Below are 13,326 nucleotides of genomic sequence, written 5' to 3'. Positions count from 1 at the left end.
TATAGACAGAGAAATGATTACCACGAGTTTAGTTACCATCCATCACCATACGTAGACCATTCTTTTTCTTCTCCTAAGAGCTTTTAAGATCTGCTCTCTTAGTAAGTTTCAAATATGTAATACAGTATTGTTAACTATAGTCATCATGCTGGACATGACATCCCCAGGATTCATTTATTTGATAACTGAAAGTTTGTCCCTTGTGACCCCCTTGACTTACCTCTCTCCCGAACCCCGCCCCTGGCCACTGTCAGTCCATTCCTTGTAGCCGCGAGTTCACGTTCAGGTTCCACATACAAGTGACATCATATGGTATTTGTCTTTCTCTTGGACTTATTTCACTGAGCATAATGCCTCCAAGGTGTATCTGAGTTGTTACAAGTGGCGGCACACTGTCTAACCACAGCCGCTGCATGAGTTTACATCTCCACCAACGGTGCCCACGGCTCCCTTTTCTCCACATCTTCGCCAACACTTGGGATCTCTTATCTGTTTGCAATAGCCATTCTACCAAGTGTGAGGTAAATAGCTCGCGGTGGCTTTGATTTGTATTTTCCTGGTGATTCGTGATGCGGAGCACCTTTTTACCGTGCCTTCTTTGGAAAAATGTCTGTTCTGATTCTCTGCCCATTTTTTTTTTCTCAGATTTCTTGGGGTTTTTTGCTATTGAATTCTAGAAGCCTTATATACAGTTTGGATATTAACCTCTTATCAGATATCTGATTTGCAAATATTTTACCCCATTTCATTCCGCTGAACGTTTCCTTTGCTGTGCAGAAGCCTTTTAGTTTGACTGAGTCCCCCTCGTTTATTTTTGCTTTTGTTGCCTTTACTTTTGGTGTCTTTATTAAGACTGAAACACTTTAACATTTCGAAAGTATTTTGAATGTGACAGTGAATGGCTGGACGTTGGATTCGAACGTGGGACGGAGGGTTCTACTCCCCAGAAGTGGCGTCTTAGATCCAAGCGCCTCCCTGCACCGGGGCCATAAGAGGATGACTACCTACTAGCTCTTGCCTTCCTGCTCACCACCTGGAAAACCTGCCACCTGCTACGCATGATGGTGCTGGGCAGAGTTTGATGCTCAAAGCACAGTGTCATGGGCGAGGAACTTGTGTGTGAGCACCTCTGGTTTGAGTTCCCATCTTTCAGGTTTTCCAAATTTTTGCATTTGAGAGGCACTGATGCTGCTGCAGAAGTGTAAGCATCCTGAACTTGGCACCTGACCTTTGTCACTCAGAGGGCTCATCTGTGAGTTTGTTAACTTATTAGAAACCGCACCGTTTCCTCTAGGTTATTATGACAAGCAACTGAAATGATGGGAGTCAACGTGTAAAAACGAGTGTTATGAATTTGTTGAGTATTATCATTATCATTATCATTAGAGTAACATCAGAGTGTTAGAGCATGTTTTGGTATTTGATTTCTTACCTACTTTATATTTAAAGTTAGTAAGGACTTAATTTTAGTAGTTTCTTAATGTAAATTAGCTCTGGGAATATATTAAAATAATTATTACAAGTTAACCAAATGACTTGAATGCTCACAAAAAAATTTGTTTAGATGCTATAGAAGCCAAAATGGAGGAATTCTATTTGGATTAACATGTTGAAATATTTTAGATATAGACCGAGACTACACGTTTCTTGTACTGAATCCAAAAATGTACCAATCCACGGGGCACCTGGGTGGCTCCGTCGGTTAAGCGTCCAAGTCTTGGTTTCAGCTCTAGTCACGATCTCATGGTTCGTGAGATCGAGCCCCAAGTTGGGCTCTATGCTAACAGCACGGAGCCTGCTTGGGATTCTCTGTCTCCCTCTCTCTCTCCCCCTCCCCTGCTCTCTCTTTCTCTCTCTCTCAAAATAAATAATCACTTTTTAAAACGTACTAATTCTTTTTCTGCACACGTCATCCAATATCGAAGTAAGCGGGAAGGACAGCAGCGTCTGAGTGATTAGACAGGAGCAGAATGAATGTCTGCAGTGGTTGCATGAAACACCCCCTCCTCCTGTGCTGAGGGTCGGGGATGACTCAGTCCTCTGCGTGAATAGTGTTTGCAAACATTTCTGAGAACTCGCCGTGCGATAGACCCCGAGGTAATTCATAGCATCACTTCACGACACGTGTCAGATACTAGTCCCACGCGTTCAAAGAAACACACTCCGTGCTTGAGACCCCCCAAAGGCACTAGGCATTTTTTTACTTCCATCTAAGAGATGAGACCTTTCAGAGACGTGAAGGGGCGTCTCAGAGTCACCCACCCGGCTGCGGCCGGGACGGGAGCCCGGGCAGATGTCCCCTGAGCCCAGAGTCCTCACATGGGCTGTTCCCGGCTCTCTCTGCATCCCCAGCCACGTCAACTTTGTTTCCTTCTTCTGGCTCCTGAAGACAGAAGACCGTTCCCCAGGTGCAAGAATGAAGGATAACAAGATGAAGAACATTTAAATGTCCCACTCTCCAGCTTTGGGCAACTGTGTAACTCCCTTGATCCTCGATGGAAAATAAAAGCGAGGACACTCTCCTGACAAAGCATCGAACAAAGAAGTGTCTGTAGAGCACTGATCACCCTGCCTGCACGTTGGACACCTGATAGATGTTATTTATTACAATTATTCAAAACAACAAAAGAGAGGATCTCGCACTATAAAATCAAGCCGTGTTTTCTTAGCTTGCAAGCGAAGGGCCCATGCCAAGGGAAGTATATCCCATCCGTGTCAAACCTTGTCCACCACTTGCCAAGTGACTTTGTGTTTGTGCTGCCTGAAGACACTTCTGTCTCGAAGAAGTTCCCATATCGGTGTTTCAAGGAACCTCAACCCTGACATAAAGATCCGAATTTCAACTCTTTTTGTCTTTATTCGCAGGCCTACAGAGTTGACGAGAAGGCCACGGAACAAGCTCGGTGGGAAGAGGCCTCTAAAGAGACAATCAAGAAAACCACCAAGCCCTGTCCCCGTTGCCATGTGCCAGTTGAAAAAAATGGTGAGTCTGGGCTACGGAAAAAGTGAGGATTTGGTGAGCTTCTTGGAGAACATGAGCTGTGTGGTTATAACAGTCAGGAATTCTAGGAGGATGTGTAACTGAATAGCAGTTCAGCACTCAGGGGATTTGGAACCATTGCCCAGAGTGCAAATCTCTCCGCTGTCCCGCATCAAGTCTCTTAACTGCCTAAGCCCACGGTCCAACTCTGTCAAATAGAGATGAAAACAGAAGCTGTCCCCCAATAGTAGAAGCATGAGACGTCATGCAGGGCAGATACTCGGCCAAGTACCTGGCATAGAGAAAGCACTCCATAAACCCTAATTACCCTTATTGTTATTTATTATTAATAATATTAGGCACTTTGTATCTGGTAAGTTGTCTACTATATATATATATATATATATATATATATATAACCTTGGACTGTGAGTAACTTGTTCTGCTAGTGTTCCACAAGATGAGCAAATATTTCTAATAAAGTTTAGCTTGATAGATGAGCAATATCTTTTGCAATACCAGTCGTACATGATGCCGAATGTCACATGATCACAACTGAGCCAATGGTTCTTAAAATTCACTTTGATACACAAGTGCTTTGAATTAAAAGTATGTTTCGGAATGAATTATGTTTGCAAACCAAGGTTTTACTATATATATTTTTTTAATATATATATATATATATATACGTATATATATATGTGTATATATATATGTATATATATGTGTGTATATATATGTATATATATGTGTGTGTGTGTGTATATATATGTGTGTGTGTGTGTATATGTGTGTGTGTGTATGTGTATATAATATATATATTTCCTAGTCCAGTATCCTAGTCCAGTATTTCTCAGTGTATCCACCATAGTATTCTGGTGTCTAGAGACACTCAGTGGGGAAAGGGGGAATGTCACCATGCCAAATACATTTGCCAGGTCATTCCTACTAGAGCCCCCTCTTGGATAATACCAACAACACAAACAATTAACTTGTATTGAGCATTCGTTCTATGCTTGTTCTAGGTTCCTTACAATTATCACATCATTTAGCCCTCACAGGAATCGCATAAGGAAGCCATTCTTATTATCCCCGCTCACAATATACATTGGCAATCCAGACTTCCTTCTGTAAAAGAAATCTGTTTAATTTTGTTTAATGGACAGGTTCCCGCTTCTTTTGGCCATGATATTCTTTGTTTCCTCCTCACGCCCACTTGTGTACCTTTCAATGGCAGCACACACTCTGGGCTCTGATGTCCCCATCCCCGCTGTGGGACATTTAGTCCTCGACATTACTACGACACTTGCCCCCTTTATTAGAGTATCGTTCGCATGAATCTGTTTCTCAATAGAGGTATTCCTTTGGCCTTCTACCAACTACTCTCTAAATTTTGAGAACGTGAACTGAAACTTTGGGGATGCCGCTGGATTCGCTGACATTAACCGCAGGTGGTCTTTTAGGAGCCCACGGTTGTGCCCTGGTTTGCGTGAGTCAACAGGCTTAGAATCACAGGAGCCACACTCCAACGGTTCTCTCCCTGACGATGCTCCAAACCCAAGGCATCAACTCCCAAGAGGGGCTGCTCTTCCTTCCTTACACACCCCGTCACACCCGTGCCTCCTCATAAATGCTGGAGGCCACCGTGCCTACGGGGACACTGGGGAGAGCTGGCAGACGGAAGGACCGCCCTTCCTGATCCCGTCCTAATGGACAAGTGACCCCTGTCATACGCTGTAGGACACGGAGGGAGGCCCGCTCAGCTCCGCGATGCTGTGTCTACACTTGCAGCTGTGGTGTTATTCCCCTCCTGAGTGTGCCCTGCTCCCACGATCGCGTGGCGGTCCTGTTGCCTGCCGGCCATCGTTGCACAACCCGCCCCTGCTCTGCGGCATTCAGTCTATATTCAGAGTTGTACTTTGGGCCAACCCGTTCACGGTCAGTCCGATACCCCACAGCAGCCAGTGGGGTACCTGCCGCAGTCAGTCCTGGATGTGCCGGCCAGCTTAAAGCCATCGCAGCCTGGTGCTGGAGCCCGTCCTAAGTGTCAGACACCTCTGCGTGGGTGAGGTAGGGGCGGCAGCCCTGCCCGATGAGAAGTAAAACGAAGCACCAGGTACACTTTTCCCACACTCTCCCCACTAAGCATGAGCGGCACCTGCCCGGCAGGCCTCTAACCGCTGGCGCGCCGTGGCGTGAAGCCCGGCAGTCTGGAGGTGCGACACCCCCCCCTCTCTTTCCTTGGTCATGCCCTTTAGGAGGTCTTTATTCTTGCAAAGGGGAGAGTGCGAGCACATCCCAGAGCGGCAGGAACGGGGCTCAGTTCAGGCCAGGTCCCCGGCGCCGAGTCAGTGGTCTCCTGGCAACAAATAGATCCGCGTGCACCGTGAGCCGCTGTTCTCCTCCGTGCGCTGGGTTGTGCGGTGGGTTGACACTCCAGTGAGCACAGAGGACGTAAGCGGAGCCAGGGGCAAGACCTCTTCCGGTCCTCACCGCTGGAGCGGTGATGCCGTGTAGACAACCTGAAGTCAGAGGAGACGCAGAGACCCTTCACGAACACTCACTTCACGATGCAAGTTCAGTAGCGAGAGACCGTTCTGTTATCACCAAAGGTCAGGAGCCTTGTCTGTCTGTCCCCCAGGCCCAGAAGAGTCCTGACAGATATCTGTTGAATTAACAAGTAGCTAGTAAACATATGAACAGATATTTTATATAAAATAGGAGAGAGAAAGCAAGCTAGCAGAGCGCAAAAGCCTGAGGGCTAAGAGTTGTCTTCCTGGAGGGGCGCCTGGGGGCTCAGTGGGTTAAGCATCCGGCTTCCGCTCAGGTCTTGATCTCACGGTTTCTGAGTTCAAGCCCCGCATGGGGCTCACTGCCATCAGCACGAAGCCTGCTTTGGATCCTCTGTCCCCCTCTGTCTCTCTCTCTCTCTTTCAAAAATAAAATAAAAATTATTTATTTATTTTATTTTTATTTTTGTTAACATTTATTTATTTTTGAGACAGAGAGAGAGCATGAACAGGGGAGGGGCAGAGAAAGAGGGAGACACAGAATCTGAAACAGGCTCCAGGCTCTGAGCTGTCAGCACAGAGCCCGACACGGGGCTCGAACCCACGGACCGCGAGATCATGACCTGAGCCCAAGTCGGACGCTTAACCGACTGAGCCACCCAGGCGCCCCTAAAAATTATTTTTAAAAAGGTTCCCCAATCCACCATTTCTTTGAAATAGCGTGACTTAGTATAAATGGAAAGCACTGATTTTTCACCTATAGATTTTTAACCTATGAACAGAAAAGTTGGGACTTTAAATTTATTAATGATAGTCTCCACTGATTTCAAGCATGCAGCAGAGATACATGTGAGCTCTATGGGCCAGAAAAGCTCGTTTCATGATCTCGTCCTCAAAGTAAATTCGTGATCTATTTCACGGTCATCTGAATCCCAGAAAGTAGTTCTTCGTGCAGCAAAGCCGTAATGAAAATGAGGCTCATTTCCATCTTAAACATAGGCTAAGCCTGCACTTCCTCCCGCAGCCTTCCACCTCGGAAAGTGGCTTCCTTCATTTCTGCCTCAAACAGATGAGATTCCAGTCCCATTCTCTGATCAAAAAGTGCCAGGATGTTCAAGAACTTCTCCTCTGTCATTAAACCTAATGAAAGAGTGGCTGGCCCCAGCCATGGGGCTGGCGGGGCATAGGCTGGGCTTTTCATGGTTTGAGCATCAGTCAGTGGATAGAATTCTCGATGAGGGAAGCCATGTTTTCTTCATTCAAATGCCCTCAAAGTCACGTGAAGTTGTCAGCTTCTTGGTCACATTTACTTTTAAGTTGGCAAAGCTTTGGGGCGCCTGGGTGGCTCAGTTGGTTAGGCATCCAACTCCTGGTTTCAGCTCAGGTCATGATCTCACCATTTGTCAGATGGAGCCCCAAGTCAGGCTCTAGGCTGATAGCTCAGAACCTGTTTCAGATTCTCCCTCTCCCTCTCTCTCTGCCCCTGCCCCACTCTGGTGTGCTTGTGCTCTCTGTCTCTCAAAAGAAATAAATACACTTTTAAAGAGAAGCTATGACCCAGCAATCGCACTGCTAGGAATCTACTGAAGGGACACAGGAGTGCTGATGCATAGGGGCACCTGTACCCCAGTGTTTATAGCAGCACTTTCAACAGTGGCCAAATTATGGAAACAGCCTAACTGTCCATCAACTGATAAATGGATAAAGGTGTGGTTTATATATACAATGGAATATTACCTGGCAATGAGAAAGAATGACATCCTGCCATTTGCAGCAACGTGGATGGAACTGGAGGGTATTATGCTAAGTGAAATAAGTCAGGCAGAGAAAGACAGATACCATATGTTTTCATTCATATGTGGATCTTGAGAAACTTAACAGAAGACCGTGGGGGAGGGGAAGGGGAAAAAATAGTTACAAACAGAGAGGGAGGGAGGCAAACCATGAGACTCTTAAATACAGAGAACTAAGGGAAGATGGGGTTGGGGGAGAGGGGAAAGTGGGTGATGGGCAGGGAGGAGGGCACTTGTTGGGATGAGCACTGGGTGTTGTATGGAAACCAATTTGACAATAAATATATTTTAAAAAATAAAAAAACAGACATTACAAAATAATTTTTAAAAATAATAAAAATAAATAAATACAAAAAAAAGAAGTTGGCAGAGTTTTTAGAATTAGAGTCCCTGATTCTTCTCCATATTATGAGATCTAGCATACTGCCTTGCATATATTAAGCACCAAGGTGGAAAAGAAAGTTAATAACATGAATATTCTTTCTTCCTATTTCCTTTCTTCTTATTCTACAGAGCCATTATGTTTCTAGTTTCTATAACAAAACCTCATTTGTAATGTTAGTATTCCATACCCGTGAAAATTTGGTATAGTAGGAAAACATTATATTATTTATATCATAAATGTACAGTCTTTAAATATGTGTGGAAAATTACACAGTCCTGCCAATGTGTAATCCTAAATGAGAAATATTAAGATGAAAGTATCATAGGTGAGTTTTTCCCCTGATTTTCTGCATATTTATAATTTTTTTCAATATATGAAATTTATTGTCAAATTGGTTTCCATACAACACCCAGTGCTCATCCCAAAAGGTGCCCTCCTCAATACCCATCACCCACCCTCCCCTCCCTCCCACCCCTAAATGATCTTTAAAACAAACCAAAAGGAAGTTGGGAAAGTATGGGATTTTAAATGCCCTTAAATTCTCCTAAAACAAATTCCTTCAGTTACATATTCATAAATATTTTAAATCGGTGGAAGTTCTTATGCCAGGTTTCTAATAATAAAAATGAGACAGTACTGAAGCAATTACCTAGAAAATTTGGCAAGAAAAAAAATGACTTAACAAGATAATTGGTAAAATTGAATAATAGAGCACATCCAATGTTATATCGAGTTCAAGCAAAGAACCGCTTTTGCCTGAATTATCTAGGAAATTCGATCAGAAGCCATTGTCTACATGTAACTTCATACGAGTAACTCCCTCTGCACTCCACCGCAGACTTGATGTCTGAGCCCCAGAAGCAAATAAGAAATGAATTTAACAAGTGTGGGAAGGGGCGGAATCCCAAAGTGAATCCCCGAATAAGGGACCTTTCATCTCATGCTGCAAAGGCCCTGTTCCGTGAAAGAACAACAGATCCTGGTTAAATCTCAGACTTTGCCATTTAAAAGTCCTTGGCCTTAAGAAAATTCTAGAACAGGGTAACACTGCTCTCTCACAAAGTGCTTCTGAGGAGTGAATGAGGTAGTACATGCAGCACCCCTACTTCTCCCCGTCTGCTCGCCCTAAATAAAAGCTTGAATCGCATTAAGGGCTGCGTTCCCTGTGAAATACTTTCAATACTGCTGTCCCAACTCCTGTTTCAAGCCAAGTTATGTTATATATTCCATATTAAGTTGCTAAGTATATGAACATCTATTTAAAACATCAACCTTGATATATATTTCAGTAAGGAATTGACCCCGTTTGTGAAACACAAGGCATTTGTCTCTAAGTCCCATTTCAGGAGAAGTAAATAAAGTCAGATTTATAAATAAAATTAGTCCTAGATGAGGGTGGCATGTTTTTTTTTAATGTTTATTTGGGGGGGGCGCGGGGCAGAGAGAGAGGGAGACACAGAATCCGAAGCAGGCTCCAGGCTCTGAGCTGTCAGCACACAGCTGGACGCGGGGCTCGACCCCACCGACCGTGTGGTCATGACCTGAGCCGAAGTAGGAACCCTTAACCCACTGAGCCACCCAGGCGCCCCTCGTCTTCACTCCTTTCTAGATGAAGGCCATTAACTGCACAACTTCCAGGGAGCTTTCCCACGGGTTTGCCTCAGTCCACGTTCTGCCCTTGGATTGCTTGAGACATTCCCTTAGAAACCCTTTTCTTTTTTTTTTTTTTTTCTTTTTTTCTTTTTTTTTTTTTTTTTAAGTTTATTTATTTACAGGGCGCCTGAGTGGCTCAGTCGGTTAAGTGGCAGACTTCAGCTCAGGTCATGATCTCGGGGTTGGTGAGGTCCAGCCCCACTGTCGGCTCGGAGCCTGGAGCCTGCTTTGGATTCAGTGACTCCCTCTCTCTCTCTCTGCCTCTCCCTTGCTCGCTCTCTCTCTCTCTCTCTCTCAAAAATAAATAAACATTTTCAAAAATTGTAAGTTTATTTATTTTTGAGAGAGAGAGTGAGCAGGGGAGGGGCAGAGAGAGGGGGGAGAGAGAATCCCAAGCAGGCTGTGCGCGGACAGCGCCGATGTGGGGCTCGAACCCACCAACCGCGAGATCATGACCTGAGCCGAAACCGAGAGTGGGATGCTTAACCCACTGAGCCACCCAGGTGAGCCAAAAGGCATTTCTAGACCGGGGTGCCGGTGCGGGAAGTGGTGTCGTCCAGGCGTTCACCTGTGTCCTTTGCCCGCAGGAGGATGCATGCACATGAAGTGCCCGCAGCCCCAGTGCCGTCTGGAGTGGTGCTGGGCCTGCAGCTGCGAGTGGAACCGCGCCTGCATGGGGGACCACTGGTTCGACGTGTAGCTGCAGCCCTGCGCGCGCCCCCTGCCGGCCGGCTCGGAAAGGCGCGCGAGTCCCGCCATGCCCTGGTCTTCTGTCTCCAAATGCTCGCTCTCTCTCTCTCTCCCTCTCCCTCTCTCTCTCTCTCTCTCTCTCTCTCACGCACACGCAGCCCTCAAGGTCCTTCCAAAACTACAAAAACGAAGTCAGAGGAGAAGCTCCTCGCATCTCTTGCTTTGTGCCCCTGAAAAAGAGCGAGAAGTATTCTCAGGCCTCAGCAAGACGCACAACCCGGAGCAGAGGTGAAAGTGTGGTTGGGCTTTTTTGTGTGGATGGCCATTCCCGCGTCCTTTCGAGTCAGGCTAGACCCGTACATAGAGATTCCTCAGGTTTTTTTCATTTCTCGCATTTTACCTTCAGCAACGACTGGGTGAGTTCTCTGTAAGACTGACCGCGACGGATTCTGAGCACTGTATTCACAACTTTAAGAGCAATGTTCTCATTTAAGGTTTCAGGGAGCATCTGTTCCCGAAGAACCACAGGCAATAGTCAAGACTGTGCCTTTACCCCCAAGAATTCTACTATATGTATAACATTGACGGAACATCAACTAATCGGCTTGTCAGCTAGTGAGAAATTATGAAAGCTGATTTGAATGTTGAATGGTTAAATTCCAGGAGAGAAATCAAAACTCCATGTACTTTCATTCTATTTAATTATTGGCGACTTGAGAGAGAACTTGTTTTTTCTGAAAATAATTACGAAGTCTATAATTCGACCTCAGACATTCATTTTGCGGCTTGGAGAACAAGCTAGGACCTTTGGCTTTGCTGTAAATTTAATGGATAAGGGGCCCAGAGGGGAGACATTTTTATAAATGGCTTTATAATGGTTCTCAATGGTAACAAAAGTGCAGAGTATTAAAGCAGGATCTTGAAAGAAGGAGCATTTCCGGGGCTATGGAAATGAGGCCAAACCTGATTCTGCACCACAGGAGTTTAAGCTCTCTCTGCACCTGCTCCTTGCCCCCATCTGTGCACCCCAGGGGCTCTGCCTACCCAGTGGGTTACTCCGGGGAGAGCCCTTTTCTCTAGGACAGTACAGTGACACCAGAAGGTTTCCTCACGTTGACATGGATCGAAATGGAGCCTTCACCAAGTTTTTGTCTTTTTTTTCTTTTTTGAGGCATCCACAACACATCAAAAAGAGATGCGTTTCACTAAATGCAACAAACCTCGTTTCCTACAGCACACCCTACAGATGAAAACGTATAACCACCGTCGTTTGTTCTCATTGTCTGTCTTCTCAGGGACAATCGTGACCACAGCATGATGAGTTTCACTAGCCCATGGGGTCCTCTTTGGATGTAGGGCACCTGGAAATGATCAAATCAGTAGCAAGGCTTCTCTTTGTAGACATAGCACCAGAAATCCTCGCTAGGGAGAAAGAGGGAATGACCTCAGAATATTTCCCAAGGACCTCCGTCCCTCTTTCCCTAACCATCCATCCAGGGGCAGTCCTGCCTGATCTCCCTCTTCTCTCAGAGGCTAGACCTGGGACAAGATGGGGTGTGGCAGCCACAGTGGCATTAACAGCCTCACTTGGCTTCGCTCTGTCAGAAAATCCAGCCTCCCCGACGTGACCCCAAAGCTGCCAGACTCATGTCAGGAAGCCCTTAAGATCACAGAGAGGTCCTGGAGAGCCATTATCTGTGAGTGTGAGAAAAAGGAGGGTCAGTAGGCATGAGCCCACGTGTCCCAGTATCAGTGATCAGTCCAAAACCCACTCAGGGCCCGACTGCACAGTACTGACAATCCCAGTAAGTAGCAGCTTCTTACAGTGACCCAACGTGACAAATCCGATGGCTCCCTCTGTCATGTGGGCACCCAGTATTTTATATCCACTAGAGTTTTGGGGTTTAGCGATACTGTCGTTTTTGCTTCCTCCCAAGTTTGCATGGTGTGTTGGATGTGTGAAGCCTGAACAAGGGTTGCTCTCATGGGTTCGGGCACCGTAGAAGTTTCTAGGTCTCTGCTCCTTTCCTGGTGGTGGTCTCTTTTATTTTTTCTCCCAGAGGAGGACACGGAAACAAGTTAAAGAAAAAACAGCGTCTGTAAATGAATATGAATCACAAACCACCACAAATGAACGTGTTTGAGCATGAATGCTGTAACCAAATGTGAATGTATCAAAAAAGTAGAGATAGAATCCTTGCGGAAGAATATTTCTCTCTGAAATGTGTAAAGGAATATTTGACAACTAAATCTAAGGTTGTACTCAACTTATCAATAAAAGCATCAAAAAAGCTGTTGAGTCCCTCTCTGAAGATATATTTCCAATAAATGCTGAAGGTGTGGGAGGGAAGCACAGGACACCTCGCTCCGGGAGCCTCCCCCGTGGCCTGAAGGGATCGCCTGGTCAAGCAATGGCCATTTTTGTGGCCATCAGTTAAAAATCTAACGGTCACTTTCCTGCCTTATCAGCAAACTTTTCTAACAAATGTCCGAAACAGAAGTTTGAGTCAGGAAAAACCACAAGGATTTTCTCTGTAGTGTCATTTCAGAAAAGCTCAGTGACCTTGCGTCGCTGTTGACGTGGGTGTGTTGACACCGCATTTCTTTAGAACTATTTCAGTGGCTGTGAGTTGACAATGAGTCTGTGTTTGAGCAATCTGGAATGGAACGTTCTTGGAGAGCTCCTATACATATAGCAGGCAAGCCACACGCCATGAGGGCCCATTGGTAGCAAGCACCACAGGAAACTCTCTGAAGAAACACAAAGTTGTTAGGAAGGGTGGCCCTGGTGCTGACTCTCATCTCCGGCACTAAATTAGAGAGCTGGTGTCGTGAGTGAAAATGAATAAGCACAGAGGTGGAGGGCTTATTTGAAAAGAAGCAGCAGATGTGGGGGAAAGCCAGCATCATCGTTTGGGTGGGGTACGGGCTCCCACCAGCACCCTTGCCTGGCCATGTCTTGTACCATGGAAAGTATCGATGTCAGTTTTTAGAAGAAAACCCTATTTCTTTTGTTTTAAGGATTGTTTTTTTTAAGAGAGAGAGAGAGCACACATGCGAGCATGAGCCAGGGTGGGAGTGTGGGGGGAAGAGAGAGAGAGGGAGAATTTTAACAAGGCTCCATGCTCATGAGGAGCCCAGTGCAGGGCTCAATCCCATGATCTTGGGATCATGACCTGAGCCAAAATCAGGAGTAGGATGTTCAACCGACTGAGCTACCCAGGCACTCCAAGAAACCCTATTTCAAAACAACATTGAACCTGCCTCCCACCCCCTCTGAGTAAACTGTCCAACCCCAAATGTTTAAGAATTACC

The 13,326-nt window shown here is 45.7% G+C and overlaps 1 protein-coding gene across 2 annotated transcripts in view; it reads left to right on the top strand.

The window, feature by feature from the left end:
* The window catches only part of PRKN (parkin RBR E3 ubiquitin protein ligase), a 1,336,804-nt gene extending 1,324,518 nt beyond the window's left edge, over nucleotides 1–12,286 (top strand). For both annotated transcript variants that reach the window (XM_042987489.1, XM_007097240.3), the window contains exons 11-12: nucleotides 2,866–2,983; nucleotides 9,909–12,286. In XM_042987489.1, the coding sequence (XP_042843423.1) occupies nucleotides 2,866–2,983; nucleotides 9,909–10,021 (231 nt within the window). In that variant the 3' untranslated portion in view covers nucleotides 10,022–12,286. The remainder of the gene's footprint in view (nucleotides 1–2,865; nucleotides 2,984–9,908) is intronic.
* Nucleotides 12,287–13,326: the final 1,040 nt, after the last annotated feature.

The sequence above is a fragment of the Panthera tigris genome, chromosome B2, assembly GCF_018350195.1.
Source record: "Panthera tigris isolate Pti1 chromosome B2, P.tigris_Pti1_mat1.1, whole genome shotgun sequence".
Taxonomy (NCBI): Eukaryota; Metazoa; Chordata; class Mammalia; order Carnivora; family Felidae; genus Panthera; species Panthera tigris.
This window is presented reverse-complemented; position numbering and strand designations above follow the sequence as displayed.